We start from the raw sequence: 19104 nt of genomic DNA on the forward strand, positions 1-19104 counted from the left end.
AAGCCCCAGCTTCCTGACACCACTTGTTAGAATGGCTGTAGCAGCTAAATTAAAATAGGAGGCTTGAGGCAGAGGTGAAGTACTGACCCAACAGGTGTTTTATTCACCAACATTTACACAAAACATAAAAACATAAAAAATAAAAACAGTACAGCAGAATGGTGCTGATAATATACTACTTAAGCCTAACTATTCTCTGGCGTACAAAAAAAAACTACACTAGCAAAACTAAACACACAACTTAACTAATCAACTTTATTAACATCAATACCATACTACAAAACACCAAATTTATTAAATAAAATACTTCCTCACTAGACCTACCCTGCAAAATATACAACTTAACTGGTAATTGCCTGTTCATTCCACTCTTAATTCCTTGGTATGACCTGGAACCTTTAAAAGGCCCTCGGGAAACCCAGGGACTCTTTTGGCTGGAGCACCTTTTTGGAGAAAGCACAGGTAAGCGTTTCTCACAATCTAAATATTTACCTTTTAAAAATATCAATAAATGCTAACCATTAAAATATGTATTCTATAAAGGCTAAGATTCAGTTCCTCTTGATTTACCAAACCTGCCACAGTAAAACAAATAAAACATGTTAAACCTTTAATGTGGCTGCATTCTTTTACACGTCATTTGGCCAATCATGTAACTGGCCACATCAAATCACCTGCCGAAGCTACATGACGCCCTCTGGATATTATTGGTTCTGTGAAACTCATTTTTTAATATGATTGGCCAAATCAGGTGTCAATCAAAATGGGAGGGTCTGGCCTGCCATATAAAATGCACTTCATATGTCCCGTGGCCAGTTAATAGGCTACAAGGTTAAGTGAAATCAATTTCATTGTATCTGAAGTTTGAAAAGAAAAAAAAAAAAGGGGCGACTGGACTTTTTGTTTCTTGAAGACATTTCACCTCTCATCCAAAAGGCATCTTCAGTTCTCGAATTTTATTCATTTTATCTCAATTTTGTTGGTTTGTGTTCAAATAGCTACAATTCCAGCAGAAAGTATTAAACATTTGTACATTTTCTGTATTACTAAATTAACGCATGGACATGCCAGCTGCTTTCAACCTGAAGCTTGTAAGTTAAACTTCTGCTGACAAGGTTATTCATTTATGCAAGTTACTATGGTGACTCAGGCAGGTAGAAAGAGAAACTTTTGTGACATAAACTGACTTTTAGTTAGACATAACTCACAAAACCATTAATATCATGCCTGAAAACATTACTTTGTGTGACCTTCCATGTGGTGCAACAAATTGTAACCAGACTTGAATACTTTTCCACATGTTTTACAACGATATGGCTTCTTCATTGTGTGACTTAACATGTGCTTTGATAAAAGATTACGAAGTCTGAATGTTTTCCCACATGTTTTACAATGATATGGTTTCACGCTTTTGTGAATTTTCAAGTGCTTCATTAATGCAGCACGATAACTAAACATTTTCCTACATTTAGTACACATATATGGCTTCTCACCTGTGTGAATAGTCTTGTGTTTCAGTAATTCATGTTTATATGGAAACGTTTTCCCACATGTTGTGCATAAATGCGGCTCCTTGCCCGTGTGATTTCTTACATGTATTGTTAAAGATCTATGAGATAAGAAGATTTCCCCGCACATTTTACAAGAAAACGACTTCCCACTTGTGTGGGTCCTATAATGCACCTTCATTCGAGACTCACACGGAAAGGCTTTTCCACAAACATCACAGGTTACAGGCTCATTGCTTTTACTCTGTCTCACTGACGTAGGAGTGTCTCCAGCATTGTTGTGATTTTTGTTTCTATTTGAGTTGGAATCTACTTTTTTGGTAACTTGATTTGGGCTCTCAGCTACAATAGAGCTGTCAGAGAGGAGTGGCTCCATGTCTGATTCTGGTTCACTGTGGTCTCTTTCCTCAAAAGAATCAATCATAAAGGTATCAGTCTCCTTCAAGCTAAGCTGCTCTCCCTCCAGAACGCTGAAAAGTTCCTCCTTAATCTGTAGATGTTCTGGGTCCTCTTGGTCCAGACTGAAGCTCCTCTCCTGGTTCCAGAGCTGTTGCTCAATGAGAACCTCCTCCTCCTCCTCCTTATGAACATGATGTGGGAGGTCTGTGGGAACAGAAGGAGATAAAAAGAAAAATAATGGGATAATAGAAAAACATACCTGAGCAAATATATTGTCAAAACAAGTCTCTACGGTGTGAAGATGTTTCTCAGAAATACACAAAGTTTCCACTTTTTTTCATTGCTGATGATCACTGATGTCAGTTGGAGAAATGGAGGTTGTTGTCAGAAGCCTCACAGTTAACTGGTGAGAAAGTCTCATCAAATACAAAGAGAAAAGCCACAAATGGCAATACACATGCTACTCCAGAATTAAACTTCAAATTCCGTTGGATTGTGCGATGACAAGATATCTTAACTCATCAAACTGAGGAAGTACAGCAGTAAGCGCAGATCAATGGTTCTCAAACTTTTCCATCATACCTTACTCTGCCAGATGACATCTTTTCACGGCCCACGCAAAGTGAGGGCAGAGGGGGGTGGAAGTCACCACTTTGTGCAGAAGCAATAGAACAGAAAATTTGGCTATTCGCTACCTGCCAACATTTCCTTGTTCCACCATAAGAATTAATCCATTGTTCTACATTTGTTCAGCAATAGTTCCCCCCCAAGTCGTTCGTGCCCCACAGTCTGAGAAACACTGGCGTAGAGGGAGGTTAAACTACAAGCTGCTATTGTAAAGCTGTAAGCTATACACACTGTATTGCCAAAAGTATTCACTCACTCATCCAAATCACTGAATTCAGGTGTTCCAGTCACTTCCATGGCTACAGGTGTATAACCCAAGCACCTAGGTGTGCAGACTGCTTCTACAAACATTTGTGAAAGAATGAGTCGCTCCCAGGAGCTCGGTGAATTCCAGCGTGGTACTGTGATAGGATACCTGTGCAACAAGTCCAGTCCTGAAATTTTCTCACTACTAAATATCACAGTCAGCTGTTAGTGGGATTACAACAAGGTGGAAGTGATGGAGAATGACAGCAACTCAGCCATGAAGTGGTAGGCCATGTAAAAATCACAGAGCAGGGCCAGCACATGCCGAGATGTATAGTGTGCCAAGTTTGGTGTGGGGTTGTTTTTCAGGAGATGGGCTCAGCCCCTTAGTTCCAGTGAAAGGAACTCTTAATTAAGGTGGCCCAGAGGTGTCAGGTCAAATACAAAAGCCGCAACACAAATACAAAAACCACAACGGATATAGAAAATCACAACGGAAGTGACGCAACCTGCAACGTAAGTAACAGTGCCTGTTGAATGAAACAACACGAAGAGAAGCTTTGCTTGCTGACAGAGACGATAGTCGAGAGACGCAGCAGCTAGAGCACATGTGTCAGGCTCAGTGTCCGCGGGCCACATCTGGGTCGCGATATAATTTTATAAAGTCCGCAAGATGATTTCATATCGCTAATGGCTAGCGGGTAACTTGCGCTCCCACCGTATACTACAAATCCCACAATGCACTGAACAGCTGCCGCGCAGGCCAAGACCTGTGCACAAACTCATTTTCTGTTGCCAATGACACAATGATCAGTTATCAGCTGATAAAAACAACAATCATCACGTTTTACAGTGACATTTAAGCTTGTGTTGCAGCTTTTGTATTTGACCTGACACCTCTGGGCCACCGTACTTAATGCTTCAGCACGCTAAGACATTTGCAGATGGCCCCTTCCTATTCCAACATGGATGAGCCAGTTTGGTGTGGAAGAACTTGACTGGCCTGCACAGAGTCCTGACCTGAACCTGATTGAACACCTTTGGGATGAATTAGAGTGGAGACTGTGAGCCGATGTTGCATGACTTCTCATGCAACATCAGCGTCTGAGATCACAAATGCACTGCTGGAAGAATGGTAAACCCTGTGGAAAGAATGGTAAACCCTGTGGAAAGCCTTCCCAGAAAAGTTGAAGCTTATAGCTGCAAAGGGTGGGCTGACAAATGAAACCCTATGGATCAAGAATGGTATTCCCCTCAGGTTTATGAGTGTGAAGGCAGATGAGAAAATACTTTTGGCAATACAATGTATTTACTGTAGTGAGCTGAGGAATCACTAAGCCAAGACCTCACACAGAGCAACTCACACTTCAGATGTTGCTACAACTTCTGCACATTCAGAAGTCTGGAAACAAAATGGTCCTTTACTAGTGTCTCAAAGCACTTCATCATAATTGAGGTGAGTGTTGCAGGGCAGTAATCACTGAAATGAGTGACTGTAGGTTTTATTCGGCACTGGAATGACAGCAGCAGTCTTAAAGCAAGAAGGTACGGTACGACAGCCTGGTTCAGCCACCTGTCACACACTCCATAAGCACCTGTCCAGGAAGGACAGTGGATATACTGGACAAAGGATGCTGAAGATGGAGCTGCCTGGCAGGAGCAAAAATGGAAGGCCACAGAAGAAGATTCATGGATGATGTAGTGAAGGAGGACATGCAGACAGACAGGATGGGACAGTGTTGGGTTTTATTTTTCACTCAATTAATAAAATGATAAATGTTTAAAAGTAAATTCCAGAAAATTAATTAGTAAGTAATGGCTGAAGCAAAAAATAGACAATTAAATAAATACATTAGACCGAGCAGCCTTTGGGAGATTATGTTTATCTTATTTATGGCTTTCCCAGCCTCAGAGAAATACATGTTTATCGTATCCTTGAAGGTTTTGCCCCAGCATGTACAATTAAGATGTACAGGAGCATAAATGTCACCACGTCCTGTTACTAAGCCGGATAAAACTGTGTTTAATGATTAGGGAAACATCAGGGCAGGGAGATGTGCTTCTTTTACAGGGCTTATATCGCTGATGGAAGAAATCTGAGTCATGAGAGCCAGCCGCTGGACGGACCGATGACGAAGGCCAAACCACAGCTCACCGTATCTGTTTTGCTGTAGATAGTGGCAGTATAAAAATGTTATGATTAGCTAGAGTCTTGGCTCTGGGGAGGGGAGTGAAAGCTGGGATGGCCTGTCTCTTCCTGAACCGACTGCCCGTTTACACACAATTCTTCTGATTCTTTAATATTATTAAATGTTTTAATTTTTAAATTAGAGCGTTTTAGGTGTCTTCCTTCACAAATAAACCAGCAAGGTACCAGCAAGTCCAGGTTAATACCGCTGGAAAACAATGACTACGCAGTTGGACACGTAATTGTAATAATAAACTTATACAAAGCCTGAGTGCGTGAAGATGAGAAAACAATTAAAATGTGAGCTGTGTCCAAGGTCATGACGCAGGTTATTATCAGCTGATACTACATGATGGTGGTTAGCTAACAGGACAAGACTGTATCCACACATGAGTATAAAGGAGTCATTATTTTGTTCTTTGGTTCTTTTGTCAATGCTGGCGTGAAGACTGTTCATGCTGTATTGATCCCTTTGCAAAGGTTTTCTTTCAATAAATATCAGAAATTCAGTTTGGTTTCAGAGCTCAGCTTATTTTTCCCACCACATTCTAGGTGATGAGGATGGGATTACTCGAGTGACTTCTTCTCTGCTTTTGTGTTGATCCAGGAAAACCTGCACAGGTGGACCCAACCTGTCTGAAAAAGTGCTTACCTCTGAGTCAGTTATTGAACAGAAGTGCATCTGACAACCGGGAGCAGAGGGCGTCACCACTAAAATTTTAGCGGGCGACAACTTGATTTTCTGACTGTACTATAATTTTAAAGGACAAATAATTTAATTGATATTTGGAATTGTTCTGTTTGTTTAGAGGAACCAGCATTCAGAGAAAAGTTCTGTAAACAACTCTGATCTGGGATCAACACTGCTGACTTGGGCTGATCGCCACACTGTGCGTTACGTAAGTGACAGCTTACTGGGGCTGAATTCACAAATAGACATTAGATGTCACTGAGAAACTCAAAATCCAAAACAGAAAAGCCGGCACAAATTAAGTATAACCTAAAATAGTCAAAATGTTCAATTTATGAAAAATATATAAGGTGAAAAAATATTGTAATAATAAAATGTGTGGATAAAGAAACGTGAGATTCCAATAAATTTAAAAAAAAAAATTGTATTTCAGTATGAGGTAAATGAATGCAAAACAAGAAAAACAAAATGAAAAAAAGGAGCTGAGGAGAAAGCAAATTAAAAAGGAACAGAAAGAAGTATGTGCTGTTTAATACAGATTGGGTTTTTTTTCTTTTTCTTATGGTAGGACAAAGCAGGAATCAGGGAGAGAAAGTGTGACAGGCAGGGATGAAAATGATGCTAATCAAATGTCTCAGTGTGACAAAGGTAGGGAGACCCGGACCTGGATCAAGCAGAATGACAGACCAACACCATCATCAGCATCAGACCGACATCCAGGGCCAGATTTGGCTAAATATTCCACAGCTTCGCCTCCACCCTACTCTGACCCTCCAAAACAAGCTTCAGCATCAACCAACCTCCCCCAGCACACAAGACACTTCCAGAGAGACTGCACCGACATTAAGATCCCCTCATGTGAACGGATTGGGAATTGTTTTTTCCTCCATGGATGAATGAACAGTTTGGATGACAGCAGCACCACTGCTTGAGGTCGTGGGCCTGAATGCAAATATTGCACTGACCACAAAACACCCTCCAGACCCCAAAGAGGACAGTGAGGACTTTGTGGCCCAACTCAACTCTTTTCTGGTGGAATTTAAATTGACTGCAACTGAGATAAAGTCTGCTTATTTGAAAATGGAACAAACCATCTCATCAAAGTCAACAACATTGCCCTCAACCTTACATGCGGACCAGCAGCATATATTAATGCCATAACCACAATGTAGAAACTTCACTGCTTCATAGTCACAGAAATTATACTTTTGCAAAGTATTTACCAGTGTGGAAGAGGAAAATGGGACAGACATTGGGTATTTAAACTGCCTGATGGAAATGCGGTTAAAGCATGGATGGAGAGACAAAAGGCAAAAATGGTTAAAATGGTAAAAGAAGAGACTGAAAAAAAATGCAAAGACAGAATTGAAGCAACACTCCACGCGGCACAGCTGACAGTGCACACACCACAAACATGAACTACTGCAGGCTGTGGGAGAAGCAGACATCACAGAGGTGGAGGTAGAAATACAGAAGGCTGCTTTCATTGTGGGGACAGGACATTGGATTAAGGATGATTCTGGAAAGGAGGAAGGAGGTTGAGAAGGGGAAGGGTCCTCGAGCATCGCCACGAAAAAAGGTAAAAGATGGAAAACACACACACACACACACACACACACACACACACACACACACACACACACACACACACACACACACACACACACACACACACACACACACACACACACACAGAGAGTGAAGAAAAGCTTGCACTCATAAACATGCCCATATCTGTAATTACTGCTAAAACTGAAAAACCTAGACTCTGGTGCTACTGAATCAGTGATCAGTCAATAAACTTAGTGGCTAATACAGTGGGTAAACTAAATGAATCAGCAGTGATGATGGAGCAGCTTTTGTCAGCACAGCTTTGAAACAGGTGAGCGACTACCTTGGAATAGACATCACACATCACTGCGCTTATCATCCAGCTAGCACCGGGGCAAGTGAGAAAGAGAGAACGCTTCTATAAAGAGCAAACTGAGCAAATGTTGTACAGAAACAGGACTCAGCTGGCTAAAAGCCTTACCCCTCGTGTTAATGCACATGAGGACAAGAATAAGAGTCAAACAGGGCCTCAGTCCTTTTGAAATTTGGTTTGGACGTCCACCAAATACGGGGACAGGGCCCCCAGGTCGTCCTCTTTCAACCATAGAATAGTGTGAGGATGAAATGTTACGCTACTCATCTGCACTGACCTCTCTCCATAAGCAGGTTAAAGCAGCCCTTCCACAACCAGCCCAATCAAACCCTCTCAGACCCGGGACTGGGTGCTGATCAAAGATCTACGGAGAACCAGCTGGAAGCAAAAACAGTGGCAGGAACCACTCCAGGTACTACTGACAACACAGACAGCAGTTAAGGTCAAAGGACGGGCCACTTGTGTTCATGCCAGCCATTGCAAGAGCATCCCAAAACCAATAACCCATAGGTTTAGAAAGATTTCCACGTTGACGCTGAGGAAGACAACAAGGGTGTACGATGTGCTCTGCCCTTTCAACCAACAGCTGCATTGGAACCAAATGTTCAGAGTGAAGGGTGAAAAACCGCCCTCTCCAACAAAGTGACGTGCAGAGCAAGACCCATGAGGGATCAGCAATGGAACACACACTTCAACAGGGCTTCAACCCCTTCTCTGGTCCTGACTTTATCAAAAATAATTTGTAGCTGCAGTATGCAAATTTCACAACTAACACTAACGGATTACTCATGCACATTCTGTACGGCAGCTAAACCACTACTTACAGTAACACTGGTTCCTGTTATCATCAATTATCATAGCATCATTGATAATGTCACATCAGACTAATTACCTTACTACAGTTTAAAAAAAAAAAAAAATAAATCACAAGACTGTATGACCTGCAGGCGCTCAGAATGGGTACGAAAACGCTCATCAGTCACTCAGTTGCTAAATCCAGATGAAAAGGTAGCTGATGTATGGTGGCTGTGCAGAGATGCAAAGCTGCATCTGGTTTTACTGCAAAATTGGAAAGACACTTGCATCACAGTCAAATTAACTGAACTATTTATCCAAAGGTTCACAGGTATTATTCCCTCAAGGACATCCTTGAGCCTGACTCTAAAGTGTATATAGATGCCATAGGCGTCCTTCAAGCGGTCCCTGATGAATATAAAGCACAAAATCCAATTGCTGTAGGATTTACATCATGGCTTCCATTCTTTGGACATTTGATAGAAACCAACAAAAACACAGAGTTACGACCAGCAGAGGTTTGCGAATTTCACTAGAGATGAGCTTAAGAATTAGGAGAACAAATGTATGCGACTAGTCTCATGACGTGGCAAACAGAATGGCCTTAGAGATGTTGTTAGTAGAGAAAAGAGGGGTGTGTGTGATGTCTGGTGATACATGTTGTATATTCATTCTTAAAAATACTGCCGCTGATGCTTCTTTTACAGAAACACTCACAAAATTGGAAACACTGGCTTATGAACTTAAAGAAAATGTTGACAGAGAAGGTTCTATGTTTAGTGGTTTGACAGAATTTTTGAGTCATTGGACCTTTGACTGTCTGAACAGTGTTCAGATCCTGTGTTTCAGAAGCCTGATTATTAGAACCACTGATAAGTCTGCCTCACATCAAATGGCTTCTTTACCTGAACAACAGCCTCTCGTGTAAGAACAACTGGAATTAAATCAGGTATCCAACATGATGCCTCCCTATCTTCAAAATGATGATGTGTGAATTTCTATTTCTCTTTAGTGCTGTGACCATGAAGATGCCTGTGTTTGTACTAAGCAGCTATGGCTAGTTCATCTTCAGTTTTTGATGTGTTCACTTAAACTTCAGCTGTGTAAATACTGAGGTTTTATGGAAGTTTTTGTTATTATTATTATTAATATTACTATATTACTACTACATGCAAATATTATAAGTGTGATTAAAAATAATCAAAAGGGTGGAAATGTAATAGAAAATGTGTTTATCAACTCTATTAACCTCTGTGTACCTCTTGGATATGTAACTGTAATTTTCTTGTACAAAGAATGAATGTGTGAAGATGGAAAAATAACCAAAATGTAAGCCGTGTCCAAGGTCATGACGCAGGTTATTTTCAGCTGATGCTACATAGTGATTGGAAGTGGAACTTCCCACAGCTAACAGAACAAGATTGTAACCGCACGAGTATAAAGGAGCTGTTATTTTGTTCTTTGGTCGATGCCCAGCCTGCTGTGTGGATGGATGAATGGAGCCCAGCAGAGCCCTGTCCTCTGTCTGCTCTGTTTACTCACAGCTTCCAAATAAACAAAGCAGAACTCTGATCAGGATCCTCCAGGAGTCCCATTCAATACCCCTCAGAGTGACTCACCTGTGTGCAGCTTTATTCCGGGTTTCCAGGTGACATCCAGCAGTTCGCGCTGACAGTCGATGTCTTCCTCATACTGGACAGAATTATTCATAATTTCTCTTATTTCTAAGGATTTGGACTGAATAAACATAAAGGTATCAGGACCCTGAGAGGGGAGCTGTTCCGTGTCTGGTTCTGGTTCACTGTGGTCACTTTCCTCACCAGCAGTCACCATAAAAGTATCGGTCTTGTCCCTCAGTACCAGCTGCTCTCCCTCCCGACTGCTGCGAGATTCTGCCTGTTCCCCACTGGAGCTCCTCTCCTGGTTATAGAGCTGCTGCTCAATGAGAACGTTCTCCATACTGACATGATGCTGTGGGAGGTCTGCAGGGACAAAGAGAAAAATAAAAGTGATGCTTATAAACTCTTGATTTAATTTCTTTGCAGGAGACTGTGAATAGAGCAGGTCCAACGTTCTATAAGACTGATGACTGCTTTGGTTTTTTATTACTGTTTATTTACAACTGTTGATTGTGGCTGAGCCAGGTCCGTAGTTTGTGTTGGCTGCTTCTAAACTATCCAGCAACTAAATCTGGTCCATTCAGAGGAGAGCTGCTGTTAAGCAAAGTGCTTCCGTAGGTGTTCTTGTGGTCAGCAGGCAGGTAAATTTGTAGAAGCAGATCTGGGAGCGGATAACGTAAACGCATGCAAACTCAAAATCGGGTATCGACAGCATCAGTGAGATGCCGGTGTATAGCAAGTGTGAACAAACTGTTGTCAGGCTTTTGAGCTTTGAATGTCTTCTAGCAAATGACAGCTGCATCAAAGGTATGGAATCAGTGTGTTCATGTCGAACTGTTGGACAGTGGGTGCCTTCTGCCTCCGTTTCTGGGTAACAAGGAAATGTCATACCTTCACAGAGCTTCCTGATTGCCAGAGCCAACTTGAAATTTTGACTTCTTGCATGAAATTTCAAGTTATGGATGTCAACTAATTTTTCAGTAATGGAAACAAGTTTCTATACAAGAAACAAGAAACAAGAAAGAGAACAGCCTGAGAAAAACTGCCTTTGTTGTTGTGTTTGTGGAAACAACCACAGGTGGAGTAAATCCACCACTTCCTGTTTTTAAAGCCTGTCTGCTCTTTTTAAGAAGCTACAGTTCAGGGACATGGAAGCTTAACAGATCCAGCTGCCTCAACACAGAATCCTCCCAAAGTGGTACATGAGAGTAAATGAAGTGCAGGGCTAGGCGATATATCCAGTTTTAAAAAAATAGATATTTTCCATACATTTCATATAAGATGAGACCGTATTTTTTTTTCTCCCCTGCTTTGCTGCTTTAGAGCGTCTCTTCACACAACTTCTGAACTGGAATTTATAATTATGGATCTGGTCAGCTGGTCTCTCAACGCCATTGTTTGGATCAAATTTTCACCATGAGGAGATTGGGGGAAGGAGAACCTTATTCCCTCTTATCAATTGACATTCCAGCTGGCTATGTTATGGATTCCTGCGTGGTGTGGAAGATGACGTGCCTGGCCATATTGTCAATGGAATATACACACATTTGGCTTATTGACACTGGGATTTCTCCGAATTGGACCTGGAGATACCTGGTTTGTCGTTGCAATTCAGGAAGTCTAGGCAGCTGTCTGGCCTTGGTAAGGCTGCTTATGACGGGAATGCAGGAAGGGTACAGACTCAAACTCAGACTCTGTATATCTGGAGCTGATTCAGAGGGGTAAGATCTTGGAGATGTATGTATCTGTTTCCGCACGCCGAAGAAACAAACCAAGAAGATTCGGATGAATTGGATTTTTTTGCCACAGAGAGGTGCCAGTAAGACTGAAGGCTGTCATCAAATGAATCAGCACAGTCTGTACCAAAATAAGTAGTAGAATCAGGAATTTGGCTCCCTGACGTTCTTGGACTGCCGCTTATCAAATTGTCTCCGGGATATTTGTAAACAGATGCTCTAAGAAGGCTTTATGTACACAAAACACGGTGACAGCGGAGGATTTCGCTGTCGCTATATCGCTTTATGGGGCAAAAACAAAAAACAAAACGCTAAGTTGGCAACACTGAGCCCTAGCGCGGCTTTGTTTACGCTGCTAAACCGGAAACACGTCACCGAACTCTGTGAAAAGGGCGCACTGAGGTCCATAGTGACAATTCAGTTTGGAGCGGCACAGGAATGCTTTAATAAAATTGAAAATACGGAAAAATAAAAATACGGGATGACGCCGGGACAGAGGGGTAAAATACGGGAATTTCCCGGCCAAAACGGGAGACTGGCCAGGTATGCTTTAGGGCTGGGCGATAAATACTTTTTTTTTTACTACGAAATACATAGTAAATATCAGGGGATGGTAGTGAAGGTAGTGGATCAACTGCGATCATTCATATTTGAGCTCACCGAGCCCTTGAGAGTGACTCACCTGTCCTGTGCAGCTTTATTCCGGGTTTCCAGGCGATATCCAGCAGGCTGCGCTGACGGTCGATGACTTCCTCGTACTGGACGATCGTTTTTTCAAACTCTTTGAATATTTCTTCAGCAGCAGCAGTTAGCCGCTCGTTGATAAACTCTCTCAAATGCTGAATTGTAGACATTGTTACTCCAACAGCTCAGACACGCCAAAACACGCTCAGTCCACAAACACAGAAATCTAAGGCTGCTTCCGCCTTTACTTACTTCCGTCTGGTGTCACACGATATTATTCCGGTGTCGTTTCCGGTATTTGCTGAAAAAAAAAAAAAAAAAAAAAAAAGTGATTGTCTGTATTTAAACTGCTATAAACGCCTTTTTGGGCTAAAATCTGTGAAACATTTGTCCCACATATCTCTCATGAATGATATCAACTCATTTTGAGCCCGACCCACCCCCAAAAAATTTCTTTTGTCAAGGCAGAAACTGCCATCACTTTTTGGCAAAGTGACTTTTGTCCTTTATCAGGGTAAAAAGTTTCAATTTTTGGCACAATCAGAATAAGAATCAGAAGCTTTTATTGTCATCAGAAACAAGTGCTTGACAAAACTGTAACAGCTGCCGCTGTTCAGTATGTAACGTTAGTTTTATATATATATATATATGTATATATATATATGTATATATATATATATATATATATATATATATATATATATATATATATATATATATATGTATATATATATATATGGCATCATAAGATGGCGATGGCCACATTGCAAGAGACGGCAATAGAAGGGAGTACCAGAGTGGTGCAGCTACCACAAGAGAGCAACACACAACAATGGGACATGCAGGAGCAAAACCAAGCACAAAGATGATGCAAAGCAAACTGCAGAGAGATGAGAAAACAAGAAGAAAGAACAGGCATTTGTATTCAAATTCAGTCAATGGTGTCTACCAGACAATTTTAAAGGAAATAGAATAACGGTAGATTGTGGAGCCACATCTCACATCATCAGAAAGGAAATCAAGTTTGTAAGATTTGATGATACTTTTGACCCAGATGAGCACTACATGGAGCCAGCAGATGGAAGCAGGATGAACAACGTGGCACTAAAACGAGGAGATGCAGAGGTGCTTTTAAAGGATTCAGAAGGGAGAGATGCTGTGGTCACACTGAGAGGAGCCCTGCTCATCCCAACATACCCACAGAGTATATTCTCAGTGAAGGCAGCCACGATGGATGGAGCCACAGTAACCTTCAGAGAGGGAAAAAATTAACTCATAACAAAAGATGGAACACACTTCCACATCATTGAACACGAGAGACTCTACTACCTGAAAATTGCAAACAACTACAAACAGTACACTGATGAGCCAGTAAATGACATGTCAGGTGACAAAGTGAATGCAGCCTACGATGTCAAGACATGGCATGAAATATTGGGACACTGCAATGAAGATGATGTATTGAAACTGCCAGATGTGGTAGAGGGTATGAAAATCACAGTTAACTAAACAATAGAGTGTAATGTTTGCACAGAGGGAAAATTTACCAAGAAACATGAAACCAGAGGCAAAGGCTAAGATGCCCCTTATAGTTGGTTCACACTGATTTAGCAGGCTTATTGAGTCTACTGGGTTAGATGGACATAAATATGCCATTTAATTCACAGATAATTTCTCAGGTGAAGTGTCAGTTTACTTCCTTATAAACAAAAGTGAGGCAACTTTAGCAACAGAGAAGTTCCTAGCAGACAGCGCGCCATACAGTGAGGTAAAATGTATAGAGTCAGATAATGGCACAGAATACATGAGCAGTGCTTTTCAATTGCTTTTAAGGGACAAATAGATAACACACGAGAAATCATCCCTTTATTTCCCTCACAAAAAAATGGCACTGCTGAAAGACAATGGAGAACCCTTATGGAAATGGGAAGGTGCCTATTACTAGAAAAGAGGTATTGTGGTCTTATGCTGTTCAAAATGCTGCTCATATTCATAACAGATGTTACAGTGACAAAAGTAAAAACACACCTTAGTTCATGCTAATAGGAAGGAAGCAAGATCTCTCAAAAAATGTGGGTGTTTGGATCAGAGTGTTATGCATACAAACATGATCAAAAGAAACTGGATCCCAGATGTGAGAAAGGAATATTTGTAGGGTACAGTAGGAACAGCCCAGCACATCTGGTCTATAATCCACAAACAGAAAAAGTGTCAAAACACAGACTGGTGAGGTTCATTAAAAGGAACAGTGTTGAACAACAGACATAGACAGATGAGTGTAGCCCAGAAATGCAGGGATGTGACAGAAGAAATCACAATGACAAGAACAGCACAGATGTACCGCAGAGTCAGGCTGATGCAGAAAACCAAACTCAGTGTGAGAATAATGAAAGTGTAAACACGGGTTTTACAGAACAGCTACAAGATGAGAAAAGTAAAGAAAATATAGCCCAAGATGGACAGAGTACAGATGGAAAAAAACTGAACAAAATCAGAACCATCACTACTCACGAAGAGAAAGGAAACCTCCAAAACAGTTGGAGAACTATCTATCAGATTTCAAAAGTAATGATGTAACTCAAACCTCTGTAGACTGTTGCTAAAAGGCAGTGTGTGGAATTCCCCAAACTTATAGTGAAGCCAAGATGTCACCCGAGGTGCACAGATTGGAGCAGGCTATGAAGAAAGAGATCAACTCACCTAAAGAAAATTACACTTTTGAACTGAGCCTTCTTCCAGAAGGCAGAAACACAGTAGGAGAAAAGTGGATGTACGCACTCAAAGAAAACTCAGAAAAGGGACAGATCTTCAAAGCCAGATACATAGCAAAGGGCTACAGCCAAACAGAAGGTATAGACTATTATGAGACTTTTGCCACAACAGCAAACATTACATCTGTAAGGGTGCTAATGCAGGTAGCAGTGCAAAACAACCTTACTGTTCATCAAATGGATGTTAAGACAGCACACCTATATGCTCCAGTAGATGATGAAATTTTCTTGGAGCAGCCAGAAGGATTTGAAGAAACATCAGAAACAGGAGAAGTTAGTGAAAAAGTTAAAGTAATCCCTCTATGGTTTAAAATAGCCTGGGAAAAACTGGTACAAGCTCCTAAACAATCATCTTGAACAAGATAACTTTATGTGAAACCTGTCTGACCACTGTGTGCATCAAAAGCAGGTCAAAGATGACATCATTATTGTACTCATTTGGCTGGATGATTTAATCATAGCAGCCAGCAATAATGACCTACTTGACAGTTTTAAGGAAGCTGTGAATTCCAAGTTCAACATAAAAGATCTGTGGAAAATATCATGGTTTCTGGCATACAGTTTGAACAGAAAGAAGCAGAAATCAAAATGAGTCAGAATGAATACATCCTAAAAATGCTTAAAAGGCTTAGGATGTCTGAGTGTAAACCCAGGTCTACACCATGTGAGCAAAAACTGGATGATCTAAAAAATGAGCAGGAGGACATAAAGGAGGTTGTCAACTCAAAAGAGTATCATGAGATAGTAGGCAGCCATGCCATGACTTGCACCAGACCAGATATTAGTTGGATTGTGAGCAGACTCTCACAAACCCTAGCAAAGCCAAAAGCAGAGATCTTGGTGGCTGCTAAACATGTATAGAGATATCTGAAAGGTACAGGTGACTACGAACTGAGTTTGAAGAAAAGTGAGGAGGATTTGAACTTAACTGCATTCAGTGATTCTGGTTGAGCATCTTCAATGGAAGACAGACACAGTACCACAGGGTATTGTTTCAGCTTTACTAAACAAGGTCCAGCCATTTCGTGGAAATCAAAGAAACAACCAAGAATGGCTCTGTCAATTTGTGAGGCTGAATACATTGGTCTAGCAAGCACTTCACAAGAAAGCATGTATCTAACTCAGCAGTTAAATGGTATGGATAAAAGAGTGTAGATATGCACAACGATTCACAGAGACAATCAGGGAGCCATCGCAATGAGTAAGAATCCATTGAACAGACAGCGATCTAAGCACATTGATGTAAAGTACCATTTCATCCGTGAAGCATTCAGCCAGGGTAAGATAGATGTTGTCTACTGCCCAACAGAAAACATAAGTGCTGACATATTGACAAAACCTGCAACCAAAGCAAAACTTGTTAAATTCAAAATGTGGTTCTTTGGAAATGAAGTATCTGGGTTAGAATCATACACCAATTTATACTTTAACTGTTCTACAAATAGTTGAAAAAGGGAATGTCTACAATTTAGACTTTAAATGCAGATAGAATATTTTAATGAAAAAATTAGCAGAGGCAAGCAAACAACTCAAACAAAATTAGTTAAAAATGAACATGAATCAAATATAAATCAAATATTTATTTTTATCACTAATCAATTTAAAGCTAAATGCTGATTTACTCTTTTGAAATGAAAGCAAGCACAGAGGCCCAGGCCTCTAATGTAGTTCCTCTCTGGCTGCACCTCAAATAATCCAAACAGGGAAGTTGAAATCCAGTGCATGATTCCGGTTAAATCCAACAGGGCAAAAAGTGAGTAGAGGGGTAGCTGTAGCTCAGGAGGTAGAGCAGGTCACCTACCAATCACAAAGTTGGCGGTTTGATTCCTGGCTGCTCCAGGCCACATGCCAAAGTATGTTTGGGCAAGATACCAAACCCCAAGTTGCTTGTATAAATGTGTGTGATTGTTAGACAATAAAAAAAGCGCTTAGATACATATTGAAGTGCTTGTGTGAATGAGTAAATGCGATGTATGAGTGCTCTGAGTGTTCAGTCAGAGTAGAAAGGTGCTATACTAGTCCATTTAGAGAAAAATCCTAAGTCCATAGTTGTTGATAGGTGGTTATCCTTTATTTACATCCCCTTTTGGGCATTCACCTCTCTTTCCATCTCTCTGGCCCAATGAATCACTTCCCATTGACTTAATTTCTGGAACTTTCCACACAAGTCTAGTACAATCCACACTTACACTCCTAGAACTAAGATACTAACATTTCAGTTCAATGATTACATTCATTTCATTGGTTTGAGTATACTGATTACATTTCCTTTATTCAGTAAAACAATACGGTTTACTATTTCCATGTAAGAATATACTTTTCTGTAAAACTCTGTTAACTTGATGTCATATGGCAGATGTTGAACTAGTGGATCTCACTCCTCTTTGACAGTCTGTTAAATAGATATGATTTAAACCACTGCAACACAATACCTTTAATACCTATGACATGCTCTAATCTCTGTAATAAATATTATAGCCAGTATTGAACACTGGGCTGAACATCCTGTGAAGACATTGTTTTATTGTTGTGATATCACACATTTTATTGTTCCTTCACAACTGCCACATTACAAACAAAATCCACAATCAGCTTTTAACAGGATCATATTACAGGGAGAGACAAAGTATACTGACCACAATGATGAACTTTGTTAGAATATATTTAAGTCAGATTTTCAATGAATGAATGAATAAACGATACGCAGATTTGTGAAAACTAGTTTTTAGTCACAGAGCAGGCCTTTCAGCTTCTCAGACTTCATCAAACATTGAAGGAACATTTCAAACTCCAGTCCCATGACTGTTCAGCTCTTAGGGCTTTTACAAACTTGCAGCATCTAGTCCATTTAAATCAAACTCTGGTTTGGTTTCCCTTGGTGTGGCTTGCGCAGACATGAACATTTGATCGGACTTGGGTGTGGACCAAAACAACTGCACCGATTGTGGAGGAGGTGGTCTCAGTCCAGTTCCAAATGAACTCCAGAGTGGCTCATTTGTGGTATAAACACCATCCAACCTTGAGCCGACCCAAGTACCAGGTGTATGTTGCAAGTTTGAACTAAAAATCTTCCTGTACCATGCTTTACATTCTCAAATGTAACAGGGTATCATAGATGTGTAAAAATTCCCACAGTATGACTAGATTCTTACAAACCCAAAATAAAGCAAACATGAACTAAATGGCCAAAAGAAAAATAAGCCAAATGAAGCCTCGTGAAAATAAACATCTAACCTAAACATCTAACCTGGCTTCTCATCGCCTTGGGTTCCCTGGAGCCCTCGCTCCTCGACTGGGGGGGCTCCGTATGAGACCACCCTCTCCCGTCTGCTGGGGTAGGTGTGCGGTTGTCTTTGGACTGAGTGGCCGGGGGTCTTCCTGGCCCTTGGTGGGCTGCTGGTGGCCTGGGGTTCCGGGGGCTTTCCGTACCTGCCTCTGGCTTCTGATGGGTGGAGCTGCAGCGTTTTGCCCTCATTGGTAAGTACGTTCCATGACACAGACACAAACATGACACAGACACAAACGCCCACTCAATCACAACTCAACAAAATTGTTGGTGTGCGTAACATGCTTTGTTAGTTTTGTTTTTCACACACAAATTTATTTTTGCAAGTATTGATAGTATTTTTTTATATGTTAAAGTGATGAAGTATCTGATTAATAGACTTGTGCTCTTTCCCCTTTTTTTTTTTGCTCCCTTTCTCTCTCCCTTTTTCTTCTCTTTATTTTCCTCTTCTTCAGCCTGTCAGTTCTGGCTGTTACATAGTATGTGGAAAAATAACTCAGATAAATAAAATAAAGGGTTAAAACATCAACAAGAAGAGCCTATTGAGAACCTATAGAGCTCATCTTGAAATAGCAAATATGTTTGGCACAACAACGCATTCAGATCACAGTTCTGCTTGCAAGATCTACC

At 40.8% G+C, this 19104-nt stretch overlaps 3 protein-coding genes across 4 annotated transcripts in view; all 3 read right to left on the reverse strand.

Annotated features, from left to right (window-relative positions):
* The window catches only part of LOC115795213 (zinc finger protein 2 homolog), a 500950-nt gene that overhangs the window by 213594 nt on the left and 268252 nt on the right, over nt 1–19104 (reverse strand). The gene's annotated exons all lie outside the window — the stretch shown is intronic.
* Nucleotides 1–19104, reverse strand: part of LOC115795240 (zinc finger protein 570-like) — a 62844-nt gene that overhangs the window by 21195 nt on the left and 22545 nt on the right. The window lies entirely within an intron of this gene.
* On the reverse strand, nt 76–12664 carry LOC115795227 (zinc finger protein 836-like). 2 transcript variants are annotated; one of them, XM_030751054.1, is made up of 3 exons: nt 12416–12664; nt 10199–10360; nt 76–2111 (listed from the first exon to the last, which is right to left on the reverse strand). In XM_030751054.1, exons 1-3 carry the CDS (start codon nt 12585–12587, stop codon nt 1237–1239), a joined length of 1209 nt encoding a protein of 402 aa, XP_030606914.1. In that variant the 5' UTR covers nt 12588–12664; the 3' UTR covers nt 76–1236. The 2 variants fall into 2 exon arrangements, with proteins under 2 accessions (XP_030606914.1, XP_030606913.1); XM_030751053.1 differs by having other exon boundaries at nt 9998–10360.

This window comes from Archocentrus centrarchus, chromosome 17 (assembly GCF_007364275.1).
Source record: "Archocentrus centrarchus isolate MPI-CPG fArcCen1 chromosome 17, fArcCen1, whole genome shotgun sequence".
In the NCBI taxonomy this organism is placed as follows: Eukaryota; Metazoa; Chordata; class Actinopteri; order Cichliformes; family Cichlidae; genus Archocentrus; species Archocentrus centrarchus.